Below are 11,877 nucleotides of genomic sequence, written 5' to 3'. Positions count from 1 at the left end.
ATGGGGAATGGTTCAGAGGATTAATATTTAAATCTTGGGTGTGTGAAATGGTTCAAATATGCAACACCAGATCTGTAGCATACACCAAAAGGGTTAGTTTGTCTTATCAGCAGTAATATTTGTGCACATATTTTATCCCCTACTTCCTTCCTTTTCCTTGGAAATAGCATTTTTTTGTCTAATCAAATTGGGCTTTCCTTTGACTTGCGCTACAAAAGTTAGTTGTCTCCTACCCCACCCCTGAGTACAATTTTTCGTAGACCACGTGATCTCTATCAACGTGGAAGATAAGAGAAGTCTGTTTACCGGTGATAAATACACTGCGAATATCTTCGATTGCTGAAAGAGTAATAGTGTTAGTTTGCCCGTCATGGAGGCGGCTTCGGATGGAGCACCTAGCTCCCCGACCACTCCAGAAGCTGCTGTGGTTGATGTGAAGAGTTTCACAAATTATCTTCGTCGAATTGTACCGCTCCTTCTCGAAGGTGACCCCGAAGTACCTCTCGAGCTCGACACAGCTCTCAAAGATGCCCTACACGTCGATTACATCAGGAAATTTGTCTCTGATGCTCAAACGAGAAGTCTACTTGTTCAGCGAACACCACTGAAAGACGAAGAAGAAAACGATGAGACCTCGTCCACCGAGAGTGGCGCAGAAAACGAGCGTGAAAGAGCAATTTATTCGCTAGATTTGGATGTCCATTACACAGCTCCAAAGCTTACGAGTGTAGCCTTCATCAAGCGAGGGGCAATTGTCGATGCCGACAAGAAGATCACAACACAGATCCGTGTGATAAATTTAAACGAGGGCTCGCCTTATGAAACTCTTCATTCCTATATTAGCAATGCTGTGGCGCCATATTTCAAGTCATTTGTCAGGAAATCTGGAAAGGCGGACAGGTATCGCAACGCTTACATTTTAGCTTTTGTGACCATTATTTTGATCATATGTACTTTTTTCTTTATTTCAATTGGTGTCATGTGCAATAACGTTAAAGGAAGTTTCCGAAAAATACATTTTTTTGTGGGATCACGCTATTTGTGAATTTGGGTGTGTTGAAGAAAAGTGTTTATTAGTTAATATGCAAATTTATTTAAATGTCTATATTTTCACTGAAATGTCTGGAAATGGCAAAGAAAATCAGTTTAAGCTTTTTGACGCTTTTTACAGTCTCAAATACACGCTTTTAAATTTGTTGACTTGCTGTCTCCTATCTGTGTGAACATAACTTGTGAAAATTGCAAGACCCAAATATAAAAATCAAAGTACATGCAATGTTCAATGTTGATTAATATTGCTCTCCAGTGGTACATCTGTTCTATCGCATCCTAAACAGTTTTTACTTTCGCTCTCAGATGTAAACAAAGAGTATTTCATTTTATCTTCTCAATATACCAGAAAATTAGAAAACTGATGAGAAAAAATTGTAATCTAGGCGATTGTTTACATTTGACACAACGCTCAGAGCTAAAATCATTAGCAATGTATGACATGCTGTGTGGAGAATTGATATGCAGATCTTTGGTGTTAAATCATTAAGTTAATTATGTAAAGCACCCTCTTTAGCTTTCCCAGAAAATCCTGTTTTTTTCTATTAAACCAGTATTAATATCTGTATGCAGATTGTGGGTACGTAGCTTTGATTTAGACAGACGCATTAATTTTTCATAATGAGACTTAACCCTTTAACTCCCAGAAGTGATTAACATCATGATGTTACTTCTCTCTATGATTTCCATACATTATCCAGCAAACAGGTGATGAGAATATTTAAACTTATCTGATAGAAGTTGTTATCTTAATATAACATCAAATTCTCATTACTTATTTTAAAGGACGTGTGTAGCAGTTAGAGGGATGAATTTTTGAATTACGGTCAACTCACCGACGGACCAACTCGCCGACGCCAACTCGCTGACGTATAAAATCGAGTAGAGACGTTGGCGAGTTGGTCGTCAATCCAATACAACTTATTAGAAGTTAAACATACAGAAAATTAAACGATATTTAGTAAAAAAACACTGGTGAACATTGGTGAACATCAAACAGAAGCTTAAACATTGGTGAACATCACCAATGACTATAACAGCTTAAGACGCGAATGAGTTATTGTGCGACAACAACACCATAAAGACTCATCATGTCAATCGCTCAGATTTTTTAACGAAAACTTGGCTCTCTAGACAAGATCTTTAGTAAAAAGCATTTCTTTTTATTTGTAACAAAGTTTATAAGGATCTTAAGGCGAATAAAGCTAAGTAAACCTCACCAATGACTCTAACAGCTTCAGACGCGAACGAGTTATTGTGTGACAACAACACTGTAAAGACTCATCATGACAATCGGTCAGATTTTTTAAGAAAACTTGGCTTTCTAGATAAGATCTTTTGTAAAAAGCATTTCTTTTTATTTGCAACAAAGTTTATAAGGATCTCAAGGTGAATAAAGTAAAGTAAACATCACCAATTACTATATCCGCTTCAGACGCGAACGAGTTATTGTGTGACAACAACACCGTAAAGACTCATCATGTCAATCGCTCAGATTTTTTAAGAAAACATGTTCACCAATGTTCACCGATGTTTAAGCTTCTGTTTGATGTTCACCAATGTTCACCAGTGTTTTTTTTGACTAAATATCGTTTACTTTTCTGTATGTTTAACTTCTAATAAGTTGTATTGGATTGACGACCAACTCGCCGAAGTCTCTACTCGATTTTATACATTGGCGAGTTGGTGTCGGCGAGTTGGTCCGTCGGCGAGTTGACTGGTTACCGAATTTTCAATCAGTTCTTGGGAGTTCAGGGGTTAACCAAAAGTGCTTGATAATGATGGAAAATTTCCAGAAGCTACTTGTATGAGCTGTGTAATGATTTAGCAGACAGTCCCTCTGAATCAAGCAGCTTTCATTGATAGGAATTAACTATAATTGTCCTTTATTCTAAGCATCATGAAATATCTACTTCATTGCTTTTTTTACAGAGATGGTGATAAAATGGTCCCTTCTGTGGAAAAGAAAATTGCTGAGTTGGAAATGGGGCTGCTTCATTTGCAGCAGAATATTGATATCCCAGAGATCTCTTTAGCAATTCACCCTGTGGTGACAGCAATGGTGAAGAAGTGTGCAGAAGAAGGACGAAGGCCTAAAGTACAAGATTTTGGTGACAAAGTTGAGGATTCAACTTTCTTGAATCAACTTCAGAATGGTGTCAACAGATGGATTAGAGAAATTCAAAAGGTTTGGAAACACAAGCATTGCTTTTATGTCTTAATGTTGTGATGCTTTGTTCATATTTGTGAGTTGATCTAATTGAACACTGGTTTTTTAAATGGCAGAGACAATAACTGGTATAATTTTATTGACAAGCTCAGGCCAAAGCCGGGTAATGCATGCATGCAGTTTCATGAGCAAGACATACTGGTTTATCAAATACAGCACGTATTTGAAAGGTGGACCTTGAGGTTATCCCTATGAATGGTCCCCTAAAACCCACCCATCCCACCCAAGGGAGGACATCCATCACACAGTAATCTCGTGCGTGGGAAATTAACGTCTCCTACCCCAAACCCTGCAGGAGACGGGACCTCCGGCTTAACGTCTTATCCGAGAAGACGAAGCAAGGTGAGTGAAGCGACTTGCTTAAGGCCACAACGTAGTGCCCCGGCCAGGACTCGAACCCGGGCCGTCCGACCCAGAGTCCAGCGCTCAGACCACTGGACTACTCACGCCTCACTAAACCCTTATGGTGCCTTTTGCTGTCCAGAATCATGAAAAGTTGTCATGACAGTCTAAGAAAATTTTGGCAATACTTTTTGATGGCATAGAACCCATTCTTGTTATTGGAAGCTGGTAGGTGGCACAACCGGCTAGCTGTCAGACTCTTTTGCACTGGCTACTTTGTGAATTGTGACCCAAAAGCAGAAAATATTTATTTTTGAACTGATTCTTATGTTAGTTTATGGCTAGAAAAGTTCCCCAACTAATTGTCTCATAATGCTGCAAATCACTCATTAGAAAGTTTCAAATTTTTAAGATATTCTGGGGGAACATGCCCTCAGACCCCCCTAAAAGGGTGTGTTACAAAATAGCAAGCACAATTCAATTTAGTGACTAGCTCAGTTCAGATCATATATCTATTACATTTTATAATTACAACGTTGTTGTTGTTCAAGCCCCAGGAATATGTTCAGTGGGTTAATTTCAAGAATATTTTTTTTCTTTTCTCTGCATTTCTTTTGTGTAGGTCACAAAATTAGACCGTGATCCAGCATCTGGTACAGCTTTGCAAGAGATAAGCTTCTGGTTAAATCTTGAGAGAGCCTTGCTAAGAATCCAGGACATCAGAGAGAGTCCAGATATTGCACTTACCTTGGATATCTTAAAACACGGCAAAAGGTTTCATGCTACTGTCAGCTTTGACACTGATACAGGTACAGTTAAAGTTTATTTGAACCCTTCTTTTCCAGTAGGAACAGCTGAACCCTTTATCTCCCAAAATTGATTAATATATAAGTTCTCCTTAAAATATCCCTACATTATTCATCAAACAGGTGATGAGAAGACTCAAACTTATCAAGTAGAGGTTGTTATCTTGATCCAACACTAAATTCTCATAATCATTTGCAAGGAAATGTAAGGCAGCCAGAGGGAGAATTAACAATCTGATCTTGGGAGTAAGAGGGGTAATGTTGCAAAGTCAAACTTGCATTCTAGATTTTACAACTTGAAGGCATGCATGGCTCATTATTTAATTGATGTTTTCTGCAGGATTATCCATTTACATATAAATGTTGAAGAAACATCACTATTTACTTTGATATGTAAGCTTTAGGGTACATTGATTTAATTTCTTCTCTCTTCATTAAAGGTTTAAAGCAGGCCTTGGCAACAGTGAATGACTACAACCCACTCATGAAGGATTTTCCTCTGGATGACCTTCTGGCAGCAACAGAACTGGACAAGATCCGAGCTGCATTGAGTGCAATTTTCTCTCATTTGAAAAAGATCCGTAGCACAAAGTATCCAATCCAAAGAGCACTGCGTCTCGTAGAAGCAATCTCCAGAGACCTCAGTTCACAGCTTTTAAAGGTACAGTACAGCTGCATAGATTCTGTCTTTTCTCTTTTCAGTAAGGAGTAAAGAACTTGTTTGCTTATGTAGAAGGAATTTATTTGTTTTTGTGATGAGCATTGGACATCAAAGGAACTCCGAGTCCTCTGTAGGGAATTATTGCTTACCTTCATATTTCTTGCTGTGAGTGTCTATTACACAGCAAAATTATGGTGGCAGGAACTTTGAGCAACAGTTCTGCTAGAGTGTAAAGATAGTTGCACATGCAATAGTTAAAATAACAATGATAGATTTATTTTCATTGGCAACTTTTAAAATTCAAATTTAGTCTGATGATGTAAAATTAATGATATGGCTAAGAAATATCAGTATTAAATGTGTGGTAAAAACTAAATGCATCTTTGGATCCTAAGATAATGAGATGGACAAGGCTGTGTCTTGACAATTTATTCATGGAGATAAATTTTTTTAAACTGCAACTTCCCATGACCAGAATAATGAATCAACAATTTTTGGTTGATTTTATTTTCCAGGTATTGGGAACCAGAAGATTGATGCACATCACTCATGAAGAATTTGAAAAAGTAAGGATACAAAGCAGACAACTTTAATAATATAATTGTGTTTTATGTCAAATACAAAACTTCCAGTTTATATAATTGTGGTCTTAATAATTTCTTGTAGATTATGGTAGCTTGCTTTGAAGTGTTCACAACATGGGATGATGAATATGAAAAGCTTCAAACCTTGTTGCGAGACATTGTAAAGAAGAAAAGAGAAGAAAGCTTGAAGATGGTGTGGAGAGTGAATCCAGCTCACAAAAGACTTCAGGCCAGGCTTGACCAGATGAGAAAGTAAGAAGAGTGAACCCACTGATAAATTATGTGACTGTTTTTCTTTTCTAACATTTAAGAGTCCCCATTTTTCATGTTGGGTGCAGCTGTAAATTTATTATTCCCAAATAAGGTACTAGTCTAATATTGTTTTTCATTTAAATTTGCTATCCCAGAACTCAACAATAATGTTAACAAATTTCAGATTTCGCCGTCAGCACGAACAACTCCGAGCTGTCATTGTCCGTGTTCTCCAGCCTCCTACTGTCGGCCAAGCATCTCCTCCCAGCCCTGGTGGTCCCCCTCAAACAGAGGATGAGGAGACAAAACCAGAAGTGCTGCTTGACCCAGCTGATGCTAATGCTATACAGGAAGTAAACCTGGCATATGAAAATGTCAAGGAAGTTGATGGACTTGATGTGTCAAAAGATGGCTCAGAAGCTTGGGAGGCAGCCATTAAGAGGTTAGTTAGTTCCCAATTGACTTGCAGGATAACTCTCTCTTACAGTATTGTGCAAAAGTGGTGCAAAAAGATATCGCAATTTTCGGTTTTTGTTCTAGCAATCTTTTATTGAAAGTTTGATTGAAAATTTGATCGAAAGTTCAAGACCCTTTAACTAATAATTTTCTTGCTTTAATTGCCTTTCTGTTTGACACTATATTATCAAAACAGTAATGAAAATTAGATAGGTGATCTGGGGCCTGTTTCTTGAAAGTCCCTGTAACTGAACAGGTCTAGCCAATTTAAAAATCAAAATTTCAAGAATAAGGAAGCAGGTGCTAGCACCCTTAACAATCCATTTGTTTCTGAAGCCGATAGTTTCATTGTATGATTTTAAAAATATTTGAAACACCCATCTTGATTGAGGACAGAAGAACTTTATGGACCATTAAGTTGCTGGAACCCTCAAGGCCCTTGGTTACTCCTGGAGTAAAACATTTTAATATCTTAAGAAATCTATGCCTATCAAATAAAAAAATTGTCTAACAAAGTGCTCTCTTTATGTTTCCTTGTCAGGTATGATGAGCGCATAGACAGAGTGGAGACTCGCATCACAGCTCGGCTAAGAGATCAGCTTGGAACTGCTAAGAATGCCAATGAGATGTTCAGGATCTTCTCAAGATTCAATGCTTTGTTTGTGCGTCCACACATCAGAGGTGCAATCCGGGAATATCAGACTCAACTGATCCAAAGGGTGAAGGATGACATTGAAGCTCTTCATGACAAGTTCAAGGTTTGATATTCCTATTATGTGTGCTTCTCCTTAATGCCAACAAGAAGCATTTATTCTGCTTACACCTGTCAAGTAATTTTTACCGTTGACAGTAATCCAGGATTACATTGGTTGTGCTGTACCCTGCTATATGATTGGCCAACTGACCAGATTCAAAATTAAGACATAATTTACATATTTTATGTACATGTATGTCATTGATAGCAGTCAATATTTGTTTCCTTTCCAGATTCAGTATCCATACAGCAAAGCTTGCAAGATGAGCAAAGTACGAGACTTGCCTCCTGTGTCTGGCTCCATCATCTGGGCAAGACAGGCAAGTTTCTTAGTTATCTTCTGAGTGCTAGTATAACTTTTGGAGGACTTTAAAACTATACACTTCTTGGTAATAAATACTTGACTGATAACAACTCTACACTGGGCTGATGACTCCCACCTGGATTGTAAAGAAATATTAGTTGTGCATACTGACAACAATCTGTCACAGGAATACACTTACGTGGGCAATCAGACTACCAATACTGTACGCCCACATGGGCAATCAGACTACCCCATGAAAGGTAATGATGATGTGATCTTTAATAGTTTCCTTCTCTTCCAGATTGATCGGCAGCTCTCTGCCTATATGCGGCGTGTTGAAGATGTACTTGGCAAGGGATGGGAAAATCATGTTGAGGGACAGAAGCTGAAGGCAGATGGTGACAGCTTTAGGCAGAAACTTAACACTCAAGAACTGTTTGATGATTGGTCAAGAAAGGTTGGTATCATACAGTGTGCTACATATCGTCTTTCATATTAAAATAAAAAGAAACAAAAGTTGGTTATTCATAACTGGAAGTGGAAGTGTTAAGTGAAGTAATAGATGAATGTTAAGTGTCTGACTGACTGATAACAATGTGACAGACTGTGAATAACAAGAGACAAAGAAAGAAAGTAAAAAAATTTAAAGGCTTTCCATTTTCACAGATGGAGGTGAAATTTTTCCAAGCTCACATTTGGTTGAACATGTATATTTTCCTCCTGCAAACAGGTGCAGCAGCGAAATCTTGGAGTTTCTGGTCGAATCTTCACCATTGAAAGTACCAGAGCTAGAGGAGGTGGCCGAGGAAATGTTCTGAAACTGAAAGTCAACTTTTTGCCAGAAATCATCACACTTTCCAAGGAGGTATTTGAAAACACATTGTTCTCATGAATTGTTTCTGTTTGGTTGCCCAATTTTCTATAGTGGATGCAAATGTAGTTTTACTATCAATGATACATTCTACATAACACAATTATTCCTTGTATGAATTATGAAAATGCTGCCATTGGCGCCTGTTTTAACCAAGTCTATGTTTAAAATCCACATAAATGCATTTTTAAAAAAATGACAAGCCTGTGACTTTTGTTTGAATTCCAGGTTCGTAACTTAAAATGGCTGGGTTTCCGAGTTCCACTGGCAATTGTAAACAAAGCACATCAAGCAAACCAGCTTTATCCATTTGCCATCTCATTGATTGAAAGTGTGCGCACATATGAAAGGACTTGTGAAAAAGTAAGACATGATACTTTCAACTCTTCCACTCCAAGATCTGAATATCAATTCTCCACACTGTCTGCCATACTTTCCTTTTAAATTTAAATCTAGGAATTTCGTGTGAAATCAGATTGTATCTCTTAGGTAGTACAGTATATATTTTTTACCTCTCATCCCCTTTCTACTTGAAACTATTTGGATATTTTAAAGGTAAACTCATTCTTAGTCATTCCTCAGAGTTCTTCAAAAGAAGGTGGTGTTTGATCAAGTTGTTTCTATTATTCAATTTTTAACTAATGAAGTTTTCTGGCACACTAGTGAACAGCTTGCTACTTAAAAAATAAACTGAATAAGTTAAGATCATCTTCTCCTTACGGGGCTCCTCTCAAAGGTGCCTAGGAGTCATCTGTACCCCAGAACCTCCCTTCCTTTTTGATACAGTTTTATGTAATTTTATTCCTCTCAGGTTGAGGAGAAGAACTCCATATCAATTCTTGTGGCTGGCTTACGCAAAGAAGTACAAGCCCTAATTACTGAAGTGAGTACAACATATTTTGAGTTTATAAAAACTTAATAATTTATTGACTTATATTGCATAATTATCAATGTAAAATTTTCAGCTGTGTATTACATTGTTAAAAATTCAACTATACCTATATCCTGAAGTGGAGGCGCGGTGGCCTCATGGTTAGTGCGCTTGACTCCGGATTGGGTGGTCCAGGTTCGAGCCCTGGCCGGGGTCATTGTGTTGTGTTCTTAGGCAAGACACTTTACTCTCACAGTGCTTCTCTTCACCCAGGTGTACAAATGGGTACCAGCAAATTTGCTGGGGGTAACCCTGCAATGGACTAGCATCCCATCCAGGGGGGATACTCCTAGCCACTTCATGCTTAGAAAACCGGAGTTAAGCACTGGCCCTATGGGCCACTTGGGCCTGTATAAAGGCTTTTTTACTAAAAACATTTAAATAAAAATTGACTTAGGAAAAAAAAAAAGTTCAAGTTTATTTTTTCACTTCTTATACATGTAATAATGTGGATTACAATTCTCCTCTTTCTTCATTTTTCAGGGTATGGTGCTTGTTTGGGAGTCTTACAAGCTTGATCCTTATGTGCAGAAATTAGCTGAAGCTGTCTTCAACTACCAAGAAAAGGTACAAAGTTGAGGCTTTCACTGTATAGTTTGATCCTTACAAATACATGTTTTTGCAGCTGTACTTACTTCTTATCAAGGGAAAACTCCAACCTGTTTTTTGGAGAGGCTTAATGTATTCATTAAACATTGAACTTAATAATTCATAGGTTGATGACCTGCTGAGCAGTGTTGAGAAGATTGATATAGAGGTGCGTTCCCTTGAGACTTGCGCTTACAACAGTCAGACGTTCAGAGATGTTCTGGGTAAAGTTCAGAGAGCTGTGGATGAGTTGAACCTTCATTCTTACTCCAATCTTGCCCAGTGGGTTGGAACACTTGATCAACAGGTAAGGGTGAACTTCCATGCGTTACCAAAACAGAATTTCTCCTTACGATATCAATACAATATCAAGCAGACAAGTGATGAGAATAAAGAAAAATATCAATGTGGGGATAATTAGTTGATCTAATACTAAATTCTCTGAATTAACATTATAAGAATTGTATGATTGACAGTAAGGAGAATGACAAATTTCAACATGTAATGAGGTGCAAAAATTTGAATGTAAGTTTTTGATGTTTGTTGATATCATTAATTATTCATGACATTACATTTCAGGTTGAGAAATTCTTGTCAGGTCGTTTGGAGGCAGGCTTGAAGAGCTGGACTGATTGTTTGAAAGGAAGCAGGACAACCAGACACATTGATGATACAGACTCTTCCATGATGGCTCACAAGCCAGGGGGGGACCCTGATATTCAGGTGCGCTGGAATACAAGGACCCTGTTCTGAGTCAGTTCTTCATAAATGATGGATGCTTGATGTTTCTTAAGGGCTAAAGCTATAATTAAAAGAAAGGATCTAATTTACTCGCTCAGTGATTCATTGAAGAAATCAAAGCAAAATATTTTGCATCATATTTGTTGATAGTGTATACAAATACCTTGCTTGATTGCTGCTGTTCGATCTTTCAGCCAACGGCTAAAAACAAGCGGTTTTCACTGAGCTTATGCACAAAGACTTGATGTAGTCTTTGTAGTTGCAAGATTTATATATATTTTGCACTTATTTTTTGGCTTTTTTTTCTAAACAGATCCTGAAGCATGAGATCCTTATTCAGAACCAAGTGCTTTTCATACAGCCTCCAGTGGAAAAAGTGCGAGATCACTTGATAGCCGAGCTGCATTTGTGGGTTGCAATTATTACATTGCTGCCTCGCATCCAGAGTTCCCGATATCAGGTTGGTACATGAAGAGATTGGTGCTTATTGGGAGCATTTGATAGTATGTCTGCCAATTTAATTGCATTAAGTCTTATCCCACCCTTATTTGTCATAACTGCTATTGAATCCCAAAACCTCTCTTTTCAAGTGTAAGGGGGACACTACTGCATTTGATTTATTCTTCAACTTTGGAATAATCTTTAGAGCATATAATTGTAGTTGAAATCTTAAATCTTTTAAGAGCAACCTTAAAACTTATCTTTTTAAGTGCTATTTTAATTTGTAGGTTTGCTTTATCATTTTTTGAATTTATTATCTACTGAGTTACTGCTTGAAACATTTTATTGTAAAGTGCCTTAGGCTCTAGAATAGGCACTATAGAAATTTTTGTATTATTATTATTATTGTTATTAACTAATTTAGCCCCAATTAATTTTTTAATATTGTAGGTTGGTTTAGAGCGTGACGAGTTTGAGACTGACACCACCTATCGCAACCTCTTGGCAAAACTTCCTGAAGGTCCAGTTTACCTACAAGCTGCTTATGCAGCAATTGAAGAGAAGGTTGCAAAGATGGAAGAGTATGTACAGGTTTGGTTGCAGTACCAGTCTCTCTGGGACATGGACATGAGTATGATCTACAACAGACTGGGAGAAAATATGGAGAAATGGATGGTGCTGCTCAAAGATATCAAGTAAGGAAGATGTCATGTCAGAATCTACACCTAACTCTTAAACTTTAGTACACATATTCTTCACGCTGTTTTATTTACATTACCCATCATGTAGTTGAGGAGAATTTGCTTAATGCTCTGACCCCTTAGGGTGACTGGCATCTAATTTCTCCTTACAATATCATCCCTGAC

At 37.7% G+C, this 11,877-nt stretch overlaps 1 protein-coding gene across 2 annotated transcripts in view; it reads left to right on the top strand.

The window, feature by feature from the left end:
* Nucleotides 1–257: 257 nt before the first annotated feature.
* The window catches only part of LOC113674160 (cytoplasmic dynein 1 heavy chain 1), a 54,606-nt gene continuing 42,986 nt past the window's right edge, over nucleotides 258–11,877 (top strand). For both annotated transcript variants that reach the window (XM_089187722.1, XM_089187721.1), the window contains exons 1-18: nucleotides 258–900; nucleotides 2,983–3,238; nucleotides 4,245–4,431; nucleotides 4,869–5,089; nucleotides 5,605–5,655; nucleotides 5,756–5,925; nucleotides 6,110–6,367; nucleotides 6,923–7,139; nucleotides 7,369–7,455; nucleotides 7,741–7,896; nucleotides 8,170–8,304; nucleotides 8,539–8,673; nucleotides 9,122–9,193; nucleotides 9,725–9,808; nucleotides 9,957–10,136; nucleotides 10,409–10,552; nucleotides 10,884–11,030; nucleotides 11,462–11,706. In XM_089187722.1, coding sequence (XP_089043848.1) covers nucleotides 371–900; nucleotides 2,983–3,238; nucleotides 4,245–4,431; nucleotides 4,869–5,089; nucleotides 5,605–5,655; nucleotides 5,756–5,925; nucleotides 6,110–6,367; nucleotides 6,923–7,139; nucleotides 7,369–7,455; nucleotides 7,741–7,896; nucleotides 8,170–8,304; nucleotides 8,539–8,673; nucleotides 9,122–9,193; nucleotides 9,725–9,808; nucleotides 9,957–10,136; nucleotides 10,409–10,552; nucleotides 10,884–11,030; nucleotides 11,462–11,706 — 3,275 coding nt within the window. In that variant the 5' untranslated portion in view covers nucleotides 258–370. The remainder of the gene's footprint in view (nucleotides 901–2,982; nucleotides 3,239–4,244; nucleotides 4,432–4,868; nucleotides 5,090–5,604; nucleotides 5,656–5,755; nucleotides 5,926–6,109; nucleotides 6,368–6,922; nucleotides 7,140–7,368; nucleotides 7,456–7,740; nucleotides 7,897–8,169; nucleotides 8,305–8,538; nucleotides 8,674–9,121; nucleotides 9,194–9,724; nucleotides 9,809–9,956; nucleotides 10,137–10,408; nucleotides 10,553–10,883; nucleotides 11,031–11,461; nucleotides 11,707–11,877) is intronic.

This window comes from Pocillopora damicornis, chromosome 11 (genome assembly GCF_964200805.1).
Source record: "Pocillopora damicornis chromosome 11, jaPocDami1.2, whole genome shotgun sequence".
NCBI lineage: Eukaryota > Metazoa > Cnidaria > Anthozoa > Scleractinia > Pocilloporidae > Pocillopora > Pocillopora damicornis.
The sequence above is the reverse complement of the archived record's forward strand: the minus strand, read 5'-3'. Positions and strand labels throughout refer to the sequence as shown.